Source organism: Hippoglossus hippoglossus, chromosome 22, assembly GCF_009819705.1.
Source record: "Hippoglossus hippoglossus isolate fHipHip1 chromosome 22, fHipHip1.pri, whole genome shotgun sequence".
Classification (NCBI taxonomy): domain Eukaryota; kingdom Metazoa; phylum Chordata; class Actinopteri; order Pleuronectiformes; family Pleuronectidae; genus Hippoglossus; species Hippoglossus hippoglossus.
Genome location: NC_047172.1, coordinates 20,720,041 through 20,739,671, shown reverse-complemented (window position 1 = coordinate 20,739,671; position 19,631 = coordinate 20,720,041). Strand labels below are relative to the sequence as shown.

General features: G+C 39.5%; 2 protein-coding genes across 3 annotated transcripts; both read left to right on the top strand.

The window, feature by feature from the left end:
- Positions 1-225: 225 nt before the first annotated feature.
- On the top strand, positions 226-11,410 carry prorp (protein only RNase P catalytic subunit). Of its 2 annotated transcripts, XM_034575618.1 has the most exons (10): positions 226-985; positions 1,662-1,803; positions 2,027-2,261; positions 2,355-2,650; positions 3,181-3,228; positions 3,341-3,473; positions 9,488-9,598; positions 10,427-10,575; positions 10,810-11,008; positions 11,190-11,410. In XM_034575618.1, the coding sequence occupies exons 1-10, from the start codon at positions 601-603 to the stop codon at positions 11,316-11,318; spliced, it is 1,827 nt and encodes a 608-aa protein (XP_034431509.1). In that variant the 5' UTR covers positions 226-600; the 3' UTR covers positions 11,319-11,410. The 2 variants fall into 2 exon arrangements, with proteins under 2 accessions (XP_034431509.1, XP_034431511.1); XM_034575620.1 differs by lacking the exon at positions 226-985 and having other exon boundaries at positions 1,777-1,878; positions 1,991-2,261.
- A 1,551-nt stretch (positions 11,411-12,961) lies between these two features.
- psma6a (proteasome 20S subunit alpha 6a) lies at positions 12,962-18,769 on the top strand. Its single transcript, XM_034575622.1, has 7 exons — positions 12,962-13,139; positions 14,048-14,142; positions 14,641-14,722; positions 15,197-15,352; positions 15,831-16,009; positions 16,774-16,868; positions 17,347-18,769. Exons 1-7 carry the CDS (start codon positions 13,064-13,066, stop codon positions 17,402-17,404), a joined length of 741 nt encoding a protein of 246 aa, XP_034431513.1. The 5' UTR covers positions 12,962-13,063; the 3' UTR covers positions 17,405-18,769.
- The last annotated feature ends 862 nt before the right edge of the window (positions 18,770-19,631 follow it).

The following is a 19,631-nucleotide window of genomic DNA, read 5'->3' as shown; positions in this document are numbered from 1 at the left end:
GGCGCTCAAGAGACAGTTAAAAGTAACATAGCATATGTAAAGCACAACATGTCCATAGATGTGCAAATTCTGATCAAATTAAACATTAAACAAGAAAACAACAACAAATCTTTTTCATCTTCCTCAGTATTTTCCAGGAAATACACTTTCCTCCATTACTTTGTAAACACCTTTTCCGGTCTCTATCTTTAGTTATAATAAAAACTTGATGCAGCTCACAAACGGAGCTGTCGAGCGTTGATGACGTCAAGGTGTGCGACTGCAGTCATGCCTACTGTTGTCTTCAGGTTGTATTTACCCATGAAGCGATTATAGAAAGAACGAGGCTGAGCTCATGTTCACTTCGTCCATGTCCCGGAAGTGTGAGTCAGTTTTAAATGATTCTAACTCTATAGTTGTATGTGACCTATGGTGTTTGGAAGCAGCAAGGTCAGCTGATCAGTCTCATTTCCAGGTTAAAGATTTGTGTCATACTTCCAGCTCATGTCAGCTTAGTGCTGAGTTACTTTGGGAAATCTTTGCCTCTGCAGTTAGTAGGACAGATGCAGGATAATATGAATCATTCAAGTTTGAATAAGTCCAGAGGTTGAAATTCACAATATGGGCTCTAACTTAATATCTAAAGCCAGAATATGCTTGAAACCCCTGAAGCCTTTCCTCACAATAAAGCCACCACAGCTGCCTCCCTCTGCACGCGTCCTGTGCACCAGACACACTGGCTCCAACTCAGGTGGCAGAGGGAACAGCGGACAGACTGATGGACATGGTGGAGTAAAGAATAGGACCGTCAGACACAGACAAAGGGAATTGTGGGAAGACTCCGTGGATGGAGGAGGTAACAGCTCCACTGTGAGGCAGAAGCCGTTCTTCCCCAAATCTGTATTTTCTGCTGGGACGTCGAAGAGGACGACAGAGATGCTGAAGAGAAGGGCAGCGCTGGCCTCGGAGGAGCCTGAGGAGGAGCCTGAAGGGAGGGCACCTCGAGGAGCAGGTAGGACGAACTGGAGCCGTATGATTCTACATGTGTGGATTCATGAAGTTAGGATTATCTTCCTTCCAGCTGAGGCCGAATGGGGATGAGTTCCAGGATGTAGTTGTCCAGATTCTACACAGAATAAAGGGTGACTTCATACCATAACTTTGCCACTAGCTGCTAATGATTTCATACAATAAGATTATGATTCCAGACATGTTGCATTACTCCACTATCTCATGGCTTTCCACAATCGTATGGAGTAGCCAGCAATTGGGGAACAGTAGCCAGCCAGGGGGCTAGAAAGAATTTTGCCATAAAAGCCCAATGTGCCTCTGGTACATTCTAATATCACTGTTCGTTCATACACACTGATCTTAATTATTGCATATTTTAATGTTTTTCGACATGATTTTTAACATGTAGTGCACTATTTAAAATGATTATCAGGAATTCGAAAAGTAAGAGTGAATATTCACTCTGTTTCACATAAATCAGAATATGACAAGTCAAGCTAAAACTTTTCGTGGGGACTCTAACTTGTCATGTCTTCTTTTATAAAGTTCACAGAGAAATTGTTCTTTTGTCATTTTAAAGCTCTTTTCCAGCGTTATGACATCTGACCCAATCCTTAAATGTGTATGGGAATAATTGTTTCAGTTTTTTGCATTAAATCCTGAATGTTTCACAGGAAAGGTGCAACCTCCTGACCGCCCACTCTCTGCTGCCGAGTGGAAGAAGCTCAAGGAGTCTCTGGGAAATTGGCCACGCTTTGACATTAAAATGATTCGTGTGCTGTTCAACTCCGGGGCAGAGCTGGGTATCGCCAAGTGAGGAGGGGGGACACTGTGTTTGTGTGCCTGTGATTTTTCCAATGTCCTTGCTTTATCTGAAACCTTAGCTGATGAGTTAGCATTTGGCATGTAGTCAGCGCCTACAGTTTTTTACATTACATTTCATTTAGCTGACGCTTTTATCCAAAGCGACTTGCAATAAGTGCATTCAAGTTTTGTGTGGTGCAACTGAAGTGTGATGTCAAATCTTCTGCCACAGGTCGCTGCTCACTTTTGAAGCCATGGAAACAGGGACGCTGTCCTATGAGCTGCTACTACAGTACCTCTCACTGTGTGTGAAAGGTGGCCATGACGACGAGGTGTTTGATGTCTATGACATCATGCGGGGAAGTTTCCCTTCTCTGGAAACAGGAGCCACCAGCCTCTTTATCAAGTCTTTCAGCCACACAGCGAGGTGGAGGGAGGCTCTCAGCATCCTGCATGATGTTAAGAAGGTTAAGAGATTGTTATGAAGTCATAGTGGAGCTGGAGGACCTGCCATACTGTGCACTGTATGTCATCACCCTATTTTACTGTCATCCCAACAGGTGTTTACTCCATCACCACGCAACTATGGTGATGTCATCGCAGCAGCAATGTTGCACGGTGACATGACCACTGCCTGGGCTCTGTATGACGAGTTGATTGAAAAGGGACTGAGCCCACACCAGGAGACCTGGGAGGCTCTGTTTAAGGGGGTGGGGAACAATAAGGAGGTGGAAGCAGAAGTGATGCCTCAGTCTGAACACCAGGAGAGGCTGCTGGGAGTTCTTCTGTGCATGAGGAACGACCAGATCTACCCCCAGAGCAGCCTCGCCAGCAGCATCAAGACCTGGTTTCAGAGGTACGACACAGTGGGTGCTAGGAAGGTTGGAACCTGAGGCTGGATGCATAAAACTATATCAATTTTTTGAATGTAGAATAATTCACCTTAAAAACCTTTATAAATACAACAGATTGGATGATGACAAGATGTGATCTTTCTAATCGTTGATGGATTAAAACATTCTGCTTTTAAAAGCACAGTTTTGTCCAAGAAAATCTGAGTGAGCATTGAAAGTTGTATTCAAATATTTCTGAATGTAGTTGATACAATCTATTATGGGCTCAACTGCACAATATTTCCTCATAATTTCAAAGAAGTAGGAGCTTGGAGCTTTTTATAGCGATATTGTTCCGAACTTTTTTCTGTTTTCTCTATTTTATACTGATTTATAAAAGAAGATAAATTTGTAAATTGATATTCATACACTAAGTAAATCCCCCCTATCTGTATGGACACAATCTCCTTCCTTGACACTTTTATTCAACTCGTCTAATTTTCTTTTTGCTCTTGTTACTCTATTCTCTATCTCTTGTCCGCCCTGGCCTCAGTCTCACAGGACAGAAATGGACAGGAAGTTGGACCAGCGCCAACCCAAAGTAATTACACTATTTCCTACTTCAAAGTAAAAAATCTTCATAGCACCTTATTTCATGTATATGCATATGCACTGTGTATATGTACTGTGTATGTGTGTGTATGTGTGTTTAGGGGTCTGTGTAGGTGCTGTGGGTCAGAGTTGGAGTCCATCCAGCTGACCACTGAGGAGTACCATCAGCTGAAAGACAGAGTGATGACTGACATCATTCAGGGACGAGATGTTTTTAACAAGACTACACCAGAGGTACACATGAACACAAACACACGTGCGCACACACACACACACACACACACACACACACACACAAAACTATATATGCCTACTAAGCAGTTTTTCAAGCCTTAATTGTGAATAAATCTCCAATGATACAAATCTGAGGTCATAAAGATTCCAACATCTGAATAATAAACTAGGATTATAGGCATAGTTTCTAGAATATTTAGTATCAAATGTATTAAATGTAGTTTAATTGGATGCAGTTTGAAAGTACAAATGGGTATTAGCAGATTTTTTTCTATATATTTGATGATATTAACTTCTATTCATTAATTTGTGCTAGTAATCTGGCCATTAAATATAATCTATATTCATATAAAGTAATACGGAACATGATCAATAATAGCAATTTGTGGTTCATCAGTTTCAGAACTTTTAAGTAATGTTTTAAGTAAGTGTTTAAAGTAAAATTTTTCCAGCTTTAAAAATAGGAAATAATTGATACTAATTAATAATTCTATGTTGTTCTAAACTACTTGTTCTAAAGCTAGGTGGTACCATAGACTGTATATGGGTGGTACAGTAGCTTTCTAGTGCCTTTTCTGTAATTCGTACTAGGTGGCGCCATCGGATCACACGCAGCACCAGGTTAGCTGAAGCAACTTATCAGACTCTGACTTGTTCTTAAAGCTTTTTCAGTATCTACATGACTGAGCTGGAAACAGATCTCCTCTGACGCACTGTAAGGAGACACTGTCCAGCTTCCAGCACTGTACTGTCCGTCCTCATGTTTCTAAGATCACAGATCTTTGTTAATGTCTTTGGACTTTGATATTCAGTAAAGAATCCAAGACATAGACGAGGATATGCCCCATCCATTTCCACCATGCTGCCCTTTAGGCATATTAACATATTTTACACATTAGTGTTGGTATGGACAACAGATATAAAATATTAGAGGAGCTGTTTGGTGGATTTTGTTACATTAAAACAGACTCAGGCCTCAGTTTCCTCTGTTTCAGCCTGCATGCTTTGAAACGCCCAGAGTTTACCAGAGTGCTGTACAATGAATACAAACATACAATGGTAAAACAATAAAATACAATAATATAAAATAAAAGGCTTAAAAAACATGTGGTTCTTCAGTTTAACCTTAAATATGTCTATGGAGGAAGAGCGGTATCGATCTTTTTATCTAATGCTCTGCAAGGGGGGGCGAATCAGGGGATTTCCCAAAATGGCAGACTCTTCCTTGAAGTTAAACATTCTTAAATGGAAATGGCATAATTTGCATGTTTGAAGGAGGGTAGGACCATTCGCTCTTCCAGGTACAGGAAGCAGAGTACTAATGTCACTCATCCACTCATTTAAAGTGCTTTCAAAGTCATTAGAGTCAAGGCACGTGTTTAATAGACAGCCTGAGCATGGTAGAACCCACATGCACACAAACTTAAACACAAAACCAGGGCTGTAGTTTCAATCTGTGTGACTCTCTTGTAGTTAAAAGAAGACAGTCATCACTTTATATCTTTGTCATTGTCAACCTCTTTACTGGATTTGAATGTACTGGCTGTTTTTTTTAATACCAGTGACAATATACTTTGTAACGTCAGTGATAGGTAGGTAATAATATGTCATATGTACACAAGAAGTTTGCATGTGTTCCTTTGAGTTCTTCAGTGAAGAGGGGGAGTTTGTTGGTGGAATATTTAGTTAAATGGAGGGGATTTCCAACATGAGCAGCACCATGTGAATCTGGATCCCAGCTCCCTCCCGTGGGAGCAGACAGACAGAGGAAGTGCAGACAGACGTGAGGTTTAACTCGACTTTATTCATTCTCAATTAAGGGCAATTCATTTTAAGGGCTAACAGAGGGCTACGGACAACAATGAAGCAACAGATGAATTGAGGGGGGGCAGAGACAGGTCATCGATTCAAAGTGTCTTTCTGTCTTTCTTTAAAGCTATATAAATGTATGGATAGATTTTCAGTTGAATAACACAGAAGATAGAGAAAAGTTGCACTTCAATAGCAAAAATCACAATCAGAGGAAATCAAAAATAATAAAATGCTTACTAATAAGGTCAGCTTCTACATAGTTGTATGTTATTTCTGCTGCTGCTCTTACCAGTCATTTATCTCAATAACTGTGGGGTTAAGATAATATAAGATCAACGTTGTTGATCCCACAACAGAGAAATTCACTTGTTACAGCAGCAGATAGTCAGTGAAAGGGAAAGTACAAAATAGAATAAAAATAAAAGATAAAAACTAGAATGTCACTCAGTAGAGCGCATACATCCGCCAAGGCCAGAGCTGCACCAAATTTCACACGCCTTCATTTTTTCATCAAGATCCATGAATTATTCTCCAGGAAATTGTGAAAAAGTTATAAAAAAATACCTTTTCTCGCAATGTTGAAGAAATATAGAGATAGTGTATTTACATATTATATACGTCTCACTTTCTCTCTTTCCGTTATTGCAGTTTGCATCAAATATTGGCTCAAAAATCTGGAGCCAATTATTTGAATGACATAAATATGTGAAAATGACAGACTAATAATCTCTAATATAAGTATAAGTAGTTCATTGGCTCTACATGCATGTGCAGGGTGGATTTATTCCCTAAGTGCAGCACTTTAAACTCAGTTATTACAGTAAGTATTATAACTGAATTAAACTCAACAGGAAGTTAGGAAGTGTTAAACTGATGGATGAGTGTTGTGATTTTGTACATTATATAGGTCAGCGATAATGGGAATGCTATTAGCATAGTGTCATCTTTGTGTGATAGTGATAATGCGTACTGTAAGCGTATGTATGCAAGTGAAACTTTGTGGGTCTGTGTGTGTGCGTGTGTGTACGTGTGTGTGTATTCACAGCAGCACAATGAGCTGGTTTCACATATCAGCTCTGGAAAGTCCCAGGATAATTATACTTTCAGTCCGTCTTTCTCTTCCTCCTTCTCCCTCTCTCAATCACTCTTTAATTTTCTTTTCCAAATTAATATTTATCTTTCTTTTACATTTTTGCACATTTTCTCCATCAAAACCAATTACCTGTATCTTCTCCAGTCTGTCGTCTATCATCACTGTTATTCTAAGGATTCTTTTGCCTCCCACCTAAACCACACATCTCCCCCATTTCAACCTAAACCTGCTCCAGCTGCACGTTGTTGTTGCAGAATAAATATTGAAACGTACTGTACGTGCGTGTGTGTGTATTTAGATCAGATCAGAGGAGGAATGTTACTGTCCTTTTGTTACACCATTTAAACACATGGTGCGTGATAGTGTGCACGCAGTCAAGTTTCAAGTCCAGGGGAATTCACAGTGGCCTATTTCCATACCGCTGCTATCTAAAAGTGAAATTGCTGTTCTCATGCTGGCCCTACTCTAATATCAACACAAAGCTGTAACACATTATGTTACACATTGAGTAGAATGGGACTCACAGGTGGGTTAGAATGATAGAACAGGGTCCGGGACTGTGTGCTACATTTTAAGGTCAGTGTCAAAATTAAATATCTGCAGATGCCTTTCCATACATATACTGTACAATACAACACACGCTGAGGAGGATACTCTGAGTATTTGACATCCAAATAAAGCATGATCAAATGTTTCAATATATACATTTATGATACATGCATAATTCTGAGAGCCAGCTGACAGTAGCCCACTTAAGATAAGATAAGAAGTCCTTTATTAGTCCCCTAATGGAGAAATTTGCAATGTTACAGCAGCAGAAGACAACACATAAGTAGCATGCAGTACTTGGGTGAAGGAGTATAAAGAAATATAAATATACAACAATATATAGAAAAAATATATAAATGTGATTAAACGGTATATGCAGTGTACAGAAATATATTATGTTTCAGAATATGTACAGTAAATGGATTGCACATAACAGTTTATATTGCAGATAATTTTTTACAAATGAGTATAGTATAGGGAATATTGCACAGTTGAGAATATTAAAGTGACAGTCCATAGTGGTAGTGCATGTAGTTTTACTTGGAGCAGAGCTGGTTGTAAAGTCTTACTGCTGCAGGAAGGAACGACCTGCGATACCTCTCCTTCAGACACTTAGGGTGGATCAGTCTGTTGCTGAAGGAGCTGCCCAGTGCTGTGATGGTGTCGTGCAGGGGGTGGGACTGGTTGTCCATGAGAGAAGACAGCTTCGCCATCATCCTCCTCTGTCCCACCACTGGGTCAAGCGGGTATCCCAGGACCGAGCTGGCCCTCCTAATCAGTCGGTCCAGTCTCTTCCTGTCAGCAGTTGAAATGATGCTGCCCCAGCAAACTATTCCAAAGAAGATGGCAGAGGCCAACAGAGTCATAAAAAGTCTTCAGGAGCTTTCTGTTATTATGTCATGTTCTAATCTTAAATAAGTGTAGTCCCAGAAACAAACTAAAATGGCACTCAGTCCAACGGGGGTCCTCAAAGCGGGGTCTGGGGACCCCCAAGGGTCCCTGAGGGGTTGCAGGAGGTCCCTGGCAAAATGGGGAATCATTTATTTTTACAATATTTTCATCCATATGTAACACACTGAATGTTTTGCTATTTTGGTCCCGAATTTTCATACACGTCCTGTAACAAAAAACACCCTTTTCGTGATGTTAAAAAAAGATTTCTGCATCTGCCCATTGACCGGATCCACGCCCAAATTGAATGAGTTATTCCCTGACCAATATCACGTCCTGCCACCAGGTGTTGTGGAAATCCGTCCAGTAGTTTTTGTGTAATTGTGGTTACAAACAAACATACAAACAAACCGACAGGGAAGGAAACATAACCTCCTTGACAGAGGTAAAGGGTGTTTTTACCCAGGTCCACAGTGTGAGAACTTTATAATCCAGGAAACTTTATCATAACACACAGAACTCTATTGCCGTTTACGCTGCCACATGGCACTCTGCCACATGGCACTCTGCCACCTGAGTGCTGAGTAGGAAAGGCCAGGTAGATTTATTACTGGCAGGCCTGTGATCAGTCAGTGAGAAAACTCCGCCATACCATTACCTCAGTGAGCTCACAGAAGGAGCGTTTTCTGTACATTTCCAGTATCATACATGAAGTCAGACCAAGTAATCAGCCTGTGACATTGTCAGCTTAATTACCTTTACTGAAAATGAGCAGGGCTGAAATTATACCTGTAGTATTAAGGCCTCAAAACATTTATGATTTTGTGCACTATAGTCATGAATGAGAAATACATTTAAGTTACTTTGAGATAATACACTGTCAGAGCACAGAGACAGTTAAAAAACACCCATGCTGAGAAAGAAAAAACACAAACTGTGTTGTGTGTGTGTAAGTGCACGAAACTGTTCATTTTCATTCGAGTGGTTACCTCACTTACTTGTTGAGTAACAGACTGTTGCTCCTGACTAGAAATGACTTGGAAGAGTTTTTTTGTTTTGCTTAAATAATAAGATGCATTAAATCATGTCCATGTTCTGCATTTCATATTTAGATTTTTAACCATCTACTATTTACATGTTTCTCAATATGGTAACATCAGTCTGTCAGTTGGTTGGTGGGATGGGACTTTTGGCTCAGACTGAAATATCTCAATCACTTTTGGATGGATTGAATATGAAATTAATTTGTTGCAGATATTTGTGGTCCACAGAAGATTATTTTTATAGAATCCCCTGACTTTCTCTATCGCGCCAACATGAAATCAAAATCTTAATTTGCCCAGTACTTTGGTTTATTTGAGCCAAATACCTGCAAAGGTCAGCCTCAACTGTATATTGGTGCTAAATAGAATTTTGAAAAGAATAAAAATCATATATTATTCATTACTGCCTTGTTGCATTTTCATCCCTCTCAAAGAAACTTATGCTAACACTTACACACTATTATAAAACAATATGAGACTCTATGGTTAAATAGCAAAAAGCAGTAGATAATGTCATGGTTTATAAATTTGAGTGTGTTGAGTAAGGCTCAACATCCAGGTTTCCATCTATATCTGTCAGTTAACTCCTGTCTATCAAACTCTGTCTATTCACGGGTCTGTTGCAGGAGCTGGAGAGTTTCAAAGCGTTTGTGAAGAGGAAGCCAGCTTTTGATGTGGTCGTGGATGGGCTGAACATAGCAAATGTCAACAAGGACAAAAGCAAGCAGTCGGCGACGGTGGGTAAAAGCACACACACACACACACACACACACACACGTGCACACACACACGCGCGCAAACACACACGCGCGCAAACAGTTTAACAGTCTAGATTTTAGTGGTTTCTATATGTCTGTCCAACCTTGGGGCTTTTGTGTCGTTTGCACAATGACTAACCCTGCAGTGTTATGTCTGTGTATGAATGATGGTTGTATGTAGGAGGTGCTTTCATAAATGGCTAAATACTTGATTTTAACGACATTTAGCCCACTTGTCTGGCTGCCCACATCTGTCTTGTCTGTGTGTCCAAAATATGTCACATCTTTCTCTAATGTAATGCAGCTGCAAGACAGAGGAAAGTCCAAACTGATCAACCTATTACCTTGTCTACTCATCTAGTTTGTTCAAAAGCGTAATAAGGTTCTTTAAATTAATGCAAAGGTCATCAAAATCTACATCAGAGCCACTGACAAGCGCTTTTATGTTCATATCTCTCAATGTTAAAGAAGGTGACAAAAATCCTGGATCAATGCAATTTACATATTGTATGTCTGTAGAATTGAAATGTTTTTGTTAGTCACAAAGATAATTCTTATTCACTTGTCTTTTTCACATGCAAGAGTGTTTTTTTTACGTCACTCACACATATACATACATCATTCTAACGGGTACTATTATAGTAGCAGAGGCAAACTACGATAAAACCGGTCTTAAAACCTCTATCTGTCATAAGGCCCTAACCCTAAGGCGTGGTTGTATGTCGGCATCCACACAGACATTTGTGCCATTAAATACTCATGTTCTTTGTATTATAAGTATAAAGTGTTGAGGTGTGTGTGTTTCAGTTGTTGGCGGTGGTCTCAGAGCTGGAGCGCCAGGGCCTGAGCATCCTCGTGCTGGGGAGGAAACACATGCTGCAGCCCTCCAGATCCTGGGATAAACACAACATGAGTCTCATCCAGCAAAAAGCACATTGCTTTTTCACTGACAACATGTGAGCACCTGATAATGAAGTAGAATAGTATGGAACACACTAAACACATTTACACAGCTGGCTATTTACTGAGAATGTGTATGGAGTTTTAGGAGCAGCAACAAAAATGATTAATTGTGCATAAATTGAAAGCTGCTCTAAAACATTTAGCTTTCAGCGCACTGTTGTGGTTTGTTTTCAAGAGGCTTGATTTGGGATTGTTTTACCCCACTCCTGCTTGTCTGTGTCTATCAGTTCGGAGGACGACCCCTTCTTGCTGTACGCTGCCTTGCATTCTGGGAATCACTGTCGGTTTGTGAGCAGGGACCTGATGAGGGACCACAAGGCCTGCCTGCCCGACGGAGCCACCAGACGGCTCTTCTTCAAGTGGCAGAGAGGTCACCAGATGGTGGTGGATGGATACGTTCCAGAAGGCAAGAGGGTCCGATTTCAGGTGAAGAGGAGGAGGAGGAGAAGATTGTGAGAGAAGAGGGTGGATAGTTAAGCACAAAAAAGAATGCCAATTAACACTCGTGTGTGTGTGTGTGTGTGTGTGTGTGTGTGTGTGTGTGTGTGTGTGTGTGTGTGTGTGTGTGTGTGTGTGTGTGTGTGTGTGTGTGTGTGTGTGTGTTTAGAGTATTCCCAGCTATGACACCATCGTGCAGACTCTAGGAGACTCGTGGCACATTCCCTATGACAACACAGAGGACAGGACCACCTATGAAGTACCACAACGATGGCTTTGCCTCACACAAAAACACTGATAACTTACATTGATTTCACAGCACAACATCGTGGTGGTAAATGCTCTGAATATGACAGTGGACCTTTCAATAAAACATTTACCACAAATAAAGTGTATGTGCATTTTTGTTTAACTTTCATCAGACAGAATATATATTCTTGCTTATTTTTTACTAATAAATGTTGTAGTGGCATCACATTACACCTAAGCAGTGAAGCAGCATGTCACTGTCAGGGGAGACTTAAAAGAGCTTGACCCGGACATAGAAGCCACCAGTCGTACGGATCGTATCCAGCTGCAGCTAGAAAATGTATGATATTCAAAGTGTCACGGTACAGGTGCTTGGATCGGAAAACAGGCCGAATAAAAACTTTGAAAGGTTAATGTCACTTATTGTGGACGTTGGATAAGATGAGTAAAAACATACCATTCTTTACATTTATTATACTATATATTATCTCTGTTCATGTATACCATTTCTGCTTGTGTAACAGCCAGGATGACCTTTGATGACCTGCCTCACAGCAGATGCATCCGGGAAGTCAGAGCCACAAATCTGAACTCACTGTGCTCGCCTCAACCACAAGGACCTCGAATAGGCCCTTGTCCTGTGTCTTATCTCCTCGGATTTTACCTCTCACGCTATTCTCACACACACACACACACACACACACACACACACACACACACACACACACACACACACGTACGTACGTCACCTCTTCACCAAATCTGCATAAAAGAGCACGCCTGCGAATGTTTGCATGCTGTAAGATCTGTTTGACCTTCTTTGCCATAAAACTGCAGAAAGTTTTTAAATATTAAAGGGAAGGTCTGCAACTTATAATATATAATTAATGCCACTGATAACTTGCTGTTATTGAATAGCTATCTTTTTTTTTTTAAATCCTTTCGAGGTGACAAAGAATTTTCACCTCACTCTTGTTCATTGACATCCTGACTATATACATATCAAGTGTGAGAAGATTTTACTGCAGTTTTTCAGAAAATAAAAGGGAAAGTCTGCTATTTTTTCAATATTTCACTCATAACTTTGTGTAATTAAATTTGTTATTAAGAAATGACAAATAATTGTCACCTCACTCTTGTTCAGGGTGACTCCCACTGTCTGCATGACAAGGTTCAGAAAATGTTACTGCTGAATGTTTGAGAAAATCAGAGGGAAAGTCTGCTACCTTTTCAATATTTCACTCATAACCTTGTGTAATAAAAACATATATTTTTTAAACATTCGTAAGAGGTGACAAAGACTTTTCACCTCACACTTGTTCAGGATGACCCCACTGTCTGCATGTCAAGTTTTTCTAAATTGCTCATATTAAATAATAATTTCAAAAGAATCCTTCGGATTTGATTTGATAATATTTAATAGGAGTTATGAGTGCCATAATGAAAGTGGAGCCGATTTTACCTTAAATTTTCTTTAAAAAACATACACAATATATGTCATTCCATTTCATTATTAAAAAAAATCGTTTTAACTGATTTTATCAAACGTCCATAATAAGTGACATTAAAGTTTCAACGTTTGTTTTCGACCCTTATTTCTGTGACAAGCACTTTTACCGTAACACATAGAATAGACTCGCATCAACTTTCACGCTGACGGGACCGGACGTACACAAACGACGGACCACGTGACCGAGGTTTATATCCGGAGCAGACGTTTGCCTTCCGTTGCTGCCGCTCATCGTAGATTCAGTCTCAGTCTATTGCTGTTTGCTTGTGTTTATTCTCGCCGTCATGTCTCGGGGGTCGAGTGCAGGCTTTGACCGCCACATCACCATCTTCTCCCCGGAGGGAAGACTCTACCAAGTCGGTCAGTGGCGGAGGAAAAGAACCAGACTCAAGCTGCTCTGTCATCACTGCTAGCTAACAGGCTAACACTAGCTAGCAGCGTCTAGCTTACTCATTCTTAGTCAGTGTCATAGACAGACAACATTGACATTGTGGGGTCATTTTAATAACTGCAGATGTTTTATTTTAACATTAATTAAATATAGTAGCATTTTAATAATAATACTCACCAACTGGGTTCGTTTAATTGCAGTTTGATAGTTAACAGATCCCACAGCTATGCAGATATACACATGGCTAACGTTAGCTAACTTTAGCTAGCAGAACTTGTATACAGTTCACAAATGTGTACTTGATGATAATTAGTTGAAATTACTTTTGCTAACTTATATAGCTACCGGTTATGTAGCACATTAATTAGTTAGTATCTAAGTATTCAGTAGTGTCAAATCTAATTTGCTAACCCGCCAGTTTTTACTTATTTGCAGTTTGATATCAAACAGATGCTATTGTCAGCTAGATTTAGCTAATTTTAGCTATCACAAGTTAGCTTGTGTGTGTTTTTGCTAATTATTGGTTTAATTCATTATTTTGTTGACTCCTATAGCTTCCAGTTAAGTAGCACATTATTTAAGACATATTGTCACAGTTGTTTTCAGTGGTCATTCTTTTGAACGAGTCATTTTAACTGAGCTGAGGTACATGTTAGCTGAAGACCTTGGACAAATCTAGTCAAAGCAAAACCTGTGAGAGTGTAATACCACTATGCTGCAAATATACTTGTATAATGTTATGTAAATGCTTACCCACATCCATAACAGCCCACCGCTAGCTGACTTTGTTCCAAATTAAATAATAATATTGTAAAGTTGCATATCATCAGCAGTCTGTTACTGAAGTTGTTTTGTTTACGCTTCTATCTGTCTTCAGAGTATGCCTTCAAAGCCATCAACCAGGGAGGACTGACATCTGTAGCGGTCAGAGGGAAGGACTGTGTTGTGATCGTCACACAGAAGAAAGTCCCGGTCAGTATCCACAGGCGCACAACAAATACACACTTAAGTTTGTGTTCCTATGTCTTCAGAATAACATATGATCATATGTTATTAAATCTAGAAAAAAATCTAGAAATGAGTACATAAAGCTTGAAGTACTCAAAAGGCACTTCTGGCAAGAATGAGTGTTATAATATGGGAAATATATTTAAGTGTATTTACAGATGTCAGTATTCATGATTGAAAATCAACAATGACTATTTATTATATCACCTCAATATTAACAGCTATTTACCACTTCAGATTGTCCAAAACATTTCCTTGTTCTTTCATTCTCATATTCATACAGACGACATTAGTCCTCAAATATATTACAGGCTATCTACATTTAATTTTAAAATACAATATTATAAAGTTAGGGGGAAAGCAGCATTGAAGTCAGCAAGCGTTTTTTTTTTAGTTTTTTTTGGTAGTTATCGATCTGTTACGATCTGTTACGAATGTCTATATCTTGTGTCTCTCTCTCAGGACAAGCTGTTGGATGCCTTAACAGTCACACACCTGTACAAAATCACAGACAACATTGGCTGTGTGATGACCGGCATGACTGGTAAGCTATACTTCATCTTGCTGCCCAGAAATGTACAAGTATTACGGGAATTTAGATAAGTAAAGATCCTCCATGCCATGTGTCGCCTTATTCCCAATGTAATCATGTTCTTATTTGGAGGTGAAAATGCGTCCACTTGATCAATAGAATTTACTAATTGCACTGCATTGTAGAGCTCGCAAAGTAGAAAAACTAGCAAAACTTGTAGCTTGTATCTCCAGATGAACCCAGAATCTACATATTTTATCTGTAAATTACAGTCATGTTATTGGGTCATTGAGTGTCTATCTCTACAACCATGTTGGTTGGTCCAATTTCTAGTACTTCTGTCATCGAAAAGAGTCATTTGCACATAGAAGTTTATCATGTTCTTTCTCCATGAAATAAAAATAAATGATAAATTGAAGGAACTTGAAAGTGTTAATCTATGTATTTGATTCTTATATCCATTTATCTGTCTCCTTTTCCCCACAGCTGACAGCAGGTCTCAGGTACAGAGGGCCCGGTATGAAGCAGCTAACTGGATGTATAAGTACGGCTACGAGATCCCTGTGGACATGCTGTGTAAACGCATGGCTGACATCTCCCAAGTCTACACACAGAATGCTGAGATGAGACCGCTAGGATGCTGTTAGTAACGTCCTTGTGTTTGTCTATTCCTGAAACATGTCTTAAATGAATGTATAGGATTTAATTGTGTTTTAACCATAAGAAGTTGAAGTAGTTTTCAAACTAGGGTTTGAGATGTCCCGGGGGGTGGGGGGGTCGCAACATATTGAGGAGGAGAAGCGAGATAATTTCAATAAATAAATTAAAAGTTTAAAGCAATTAGAAATATTTTTTAGATAAGAACTAGTAGTTAAATTTAAAATAAAGAATAAAGGATGTCATCCTTCTGTTTTGCAAAGTGATTATGACAGATCTTCAATAGCATCAGTTGTCTGAGGTCAGAGGCTGAAAAGATGTGGAACCCCTGCATTATTTTATAAATAAAATGTATTTGTCTTTTGCTAAAAGTAGAACGATTTCGATGTGCTGGTCAGAGCATTAACCTTGTTCCTACTCTCCTATTTTTTAAATTTCACTCTGGTTTTCATCCTTCCCTCAGGTATGATAGTAGTTGGACTGGATGATGAGTTGGGTCCACAGCTGTATAAATGTGATCCTGCTGGTTACTACTGTGGCTTTAAGGCCACAGCAACTGGAGTCAAGCAGACAGAAGCCACCAGCTTCCTGGAGAAGAAGGTCAAGAAGAAGCTGGATTGGACCTATGAGCAAACTATAGAGGTTTGAGACACACTATATACACTGTGTATACAAAAAGACTGTACTCCTGTTTATCATAGAGGTCAAGTATAGTCATTTATAATGCCACGTCAGAACTTTGTCCTAAAACAACCCCACTGATGAGGAAGTTACATTTCACAGTTTTCACACTATGGAATTTCTTGAATCTGATTGAATTATGCCTGACATTTTCTAGACGGGTTATTAAATTATTTTTTTCAGATCATGAAACTTCTGGAAATTTTACAACTGCGTCATTCTACTGGATTATCACCAAATTACTTGGTGGTTATCTGGCCAACTGGAGTGGAAACTAAACTGTTAAAATATATCGTAATACTTGAGTTACACAAAGGGAGAATATTAATATTGATACAATAAAACCATTAAATTTGATGTATTGTCAAAGCAAAGAAGTGAGATATATCTAAATGTATTTAAATTTGATGTTGCATACATTTACCCTTTTCAATGTCCCTTCCCTCCACAATTTAATGTTAATAGGTTTTAGTGATATTTATTTTTCCCAATTCTTCTGTTAAAAAGTCAACAGATGGTGAATTCTTAAGTTGACTTGGAAACGATGAACATTGAGTATATAGAGTTGCATTATCTCATTTTTATCAATAATTGCAAGTGTCCCTCGTGTATTTATACATAATGTTTAATACATCTAGAGGATTTGACACAATGAGCCCCATACTGTTTCTTAATGCATCCATCTCTGTTTATTTCTTCTCTCACTTCTCGCCTTCTCCAAACAGACGGCCATCTCATGTATGGCGACCGTCCTCGCCATCGACTTCAAGCCCTCAGAGCTGGAGGTGGGAGTTGTCACTACAAAGGAACAGAAATTCAAGTGAGTATGTTTATGAGACAGGGGGATAAACACTGTCCCAGAGGCCATTAATGAGAAATATGATATTTGCCACAGATAGGAATGAGGTTCCACTGGCCAGAGGCCCCTTTATGGGTATTACAGAGAAAAAGTAAAGTGGGTTATTGCTGGAAAAAAGGTGCCTGGTTTGAGCCAAACGTCCTGGATGAATTTAAGAGTAAATGAAAAGGAAATTAATCTTTGTTGCTCAACAGAAAATTTAAACCCAGCCTTCTGCCTTTTTAAGTTTTGTATTATTGCACTGAAACTTAAACATGCTAATTTGTCTGCTCTGTTCAGAACGCATCAGAGTTATGTTTAAAAAAGGAGAAAAATAGACATAGACAGGGATAAGATCAAATTAAGCCTTTACATAGTTGGTGTGTGCGTGCGCGTGTACATCCCACAAAACTGACAGAACAAGAAGATTTGACCGTTAACGTGTGTGTTTGCATTCCAGGATTCTGTCAGAGTCTGAGATTGATGTTCACCTGGTGGCTTTGTCTGAGAGAGAGTGAGGAAAGTCAGCAGCCATTTTGCAGCCGTCATCATCATCCTCCTCTGAAAAGGACGATGGATGGTAAAACCAGAAAAACTCATTCAAAGGTCTCGTCTATAAAGAAGATGAAGGACCAGCAGGTATCATCTTGTTCAGAGGAGCTGCACAACAGTGACATTGACAAAACTATACACAACAATCATTTTATAACAGTTGGGTAGAACATGTTACCCGGCTTCGCCATGACACGTCCCCTCCTCCATCCTCCCTGGTCATTGTCAGAATCTGATTGGACACAATATTATCCACACATCGACCTCTCCCCGTTTTCCTTCTAACCACACCGAGACATCATCACTGCAGCCGGCTGCCAACTGTCAAAGAGCCTGGAGAGATGCTGACCATTGACATTATTCCACCAGATATGACACACCAGCCTGATATGCTCCCTGTTAACTATGTGTCACACAGACATTGACCACAGTGCCCTCTCTGGATGCAGTTGATAGCTGTGAGCAGATCTGAAGATGAAGGTGTCGTAACAACAACTACGGCACAACACCTCTTGAGCTGCTGCATTTGAAGCAGTGTTTCCTCACCATCTTTACTCAGGGCTGCTACAACGCGTACTTTCTGAAACTCTTGTTTTATTCATCTGCTTCAAAGTCACTCCTCTCTGTCTTTAGCTCCAGGAGGATGTTTATTATCTGATAGACTTTGTGAAAATCCAGGGATCAGCCGTGGTCAACTCAGGTCAATGTCAATGGGAAGTCATTAGTTATTTCTCTCAATCCTCCTCTCTGCTGTACAACACTGCCCTTCTATTAAACACAGTGTTTTTATTGAACACATAAGTTTGCCTGTTCTCTTTTCTGTGCATATTTCACCATGTGCTGTTGTAGACGTCACGTTTATCTGATGGCGCTCACTCAGACATGAGATTGACATGCTTTATTAAGTCATTCGGAAGTTGGGAATTAAGGCTACTTTGTGAATAGGAAATTTGCAAATCGAATGAAGTGGTTGTGAGGTCAGTTGAGGCTGTTGGTGTTAAACAGCATTTAACTTCTAATGTTTTACCCTCATTAACTCTCCATCAAATCATTAGGAACATAATCCTCTGAAAGCATCACTGCACACAGCTCTGTGCTTCATGAGAGATCCAGCGCTAAGATCACTGATTTGGTGATATTCAAATTTTGTAAAAAAAACGTAACCTGTAATTCGCTCTTCAACTTTGACCTCAGTGGTAAAACGTGTAATTTAACCAACACCTGTGTTCAACAAAAAACCTGAATATTCTCCTTCAAAGTCAATGCCAGAACATTTTGTATTCGATGACATTTGACTGTACATGTGTTCCTAATAAAGTGGCTACTGAGTATATTTCCTGCAGTTTGGTTTGAACTTTATCACTTGCAGTGTTGCTGGTAAAATAGACCTCTGTAAAAGTTCAGTAGATTTATATGGAATATTGGCAATATGAATTTATTATTCATACATGTGCAGTGTATAGGATGAGCTGTTTTAAAAAGCTCTCTATATTGACATAATACCACTGCTGGTGTATGAATCAAATGGTGAAGCATCACACTGGGTGAACTGCTGTTATAATAATTCTAATAAACATAACTTTTAGTTTGTAATGGCAACCCACTGAGCTGATAGACCAAATTCATTCTAAGCCCAAATCTACAATGTGACAATAGAATAGTGAAAACCCTTTAAGGATATTTATTTAATTAGATTTAAACTCCCTTCCTCCCCCGAGCTCGACTGAGTATCCTGTTGCTCCGTGGACTCCCTTCTTTGGAGGACGTGGAGCAGGAATGTCGCCAACAGCTGAGTGTTCAGCTCCTGGGAATTTCCTGTCCATTTCCCCTTGGCCCCACCCTCCCAAATAAAAAACAACTTCCTGATTTAGATGACAGAACTATCAGCCTCATTGCCCGCACATGAAATTTCCCAAAGCCTTTTTATCTCTCTGGGTGCTCACCAAGCAGGAAGGAGTGCATGGCACAATCTGCAAACAGTTCCTCATTCAGCAGAAGCAAGTTATCAACTTTTTCCCGCATGACATCCATTATTTGAAAATAAAGGGCGGTGGGTTAGATGTTAAATTATGTAAGACTTTAAACAGAGACTCTGACGGCAGTAGAGGCATGTGGTTAAAATAATTCCGTTATAATTCAAGCCTTGTGATATTGTTAGATCGACTATATGCTTGATTTCGTAGGATCTTTATA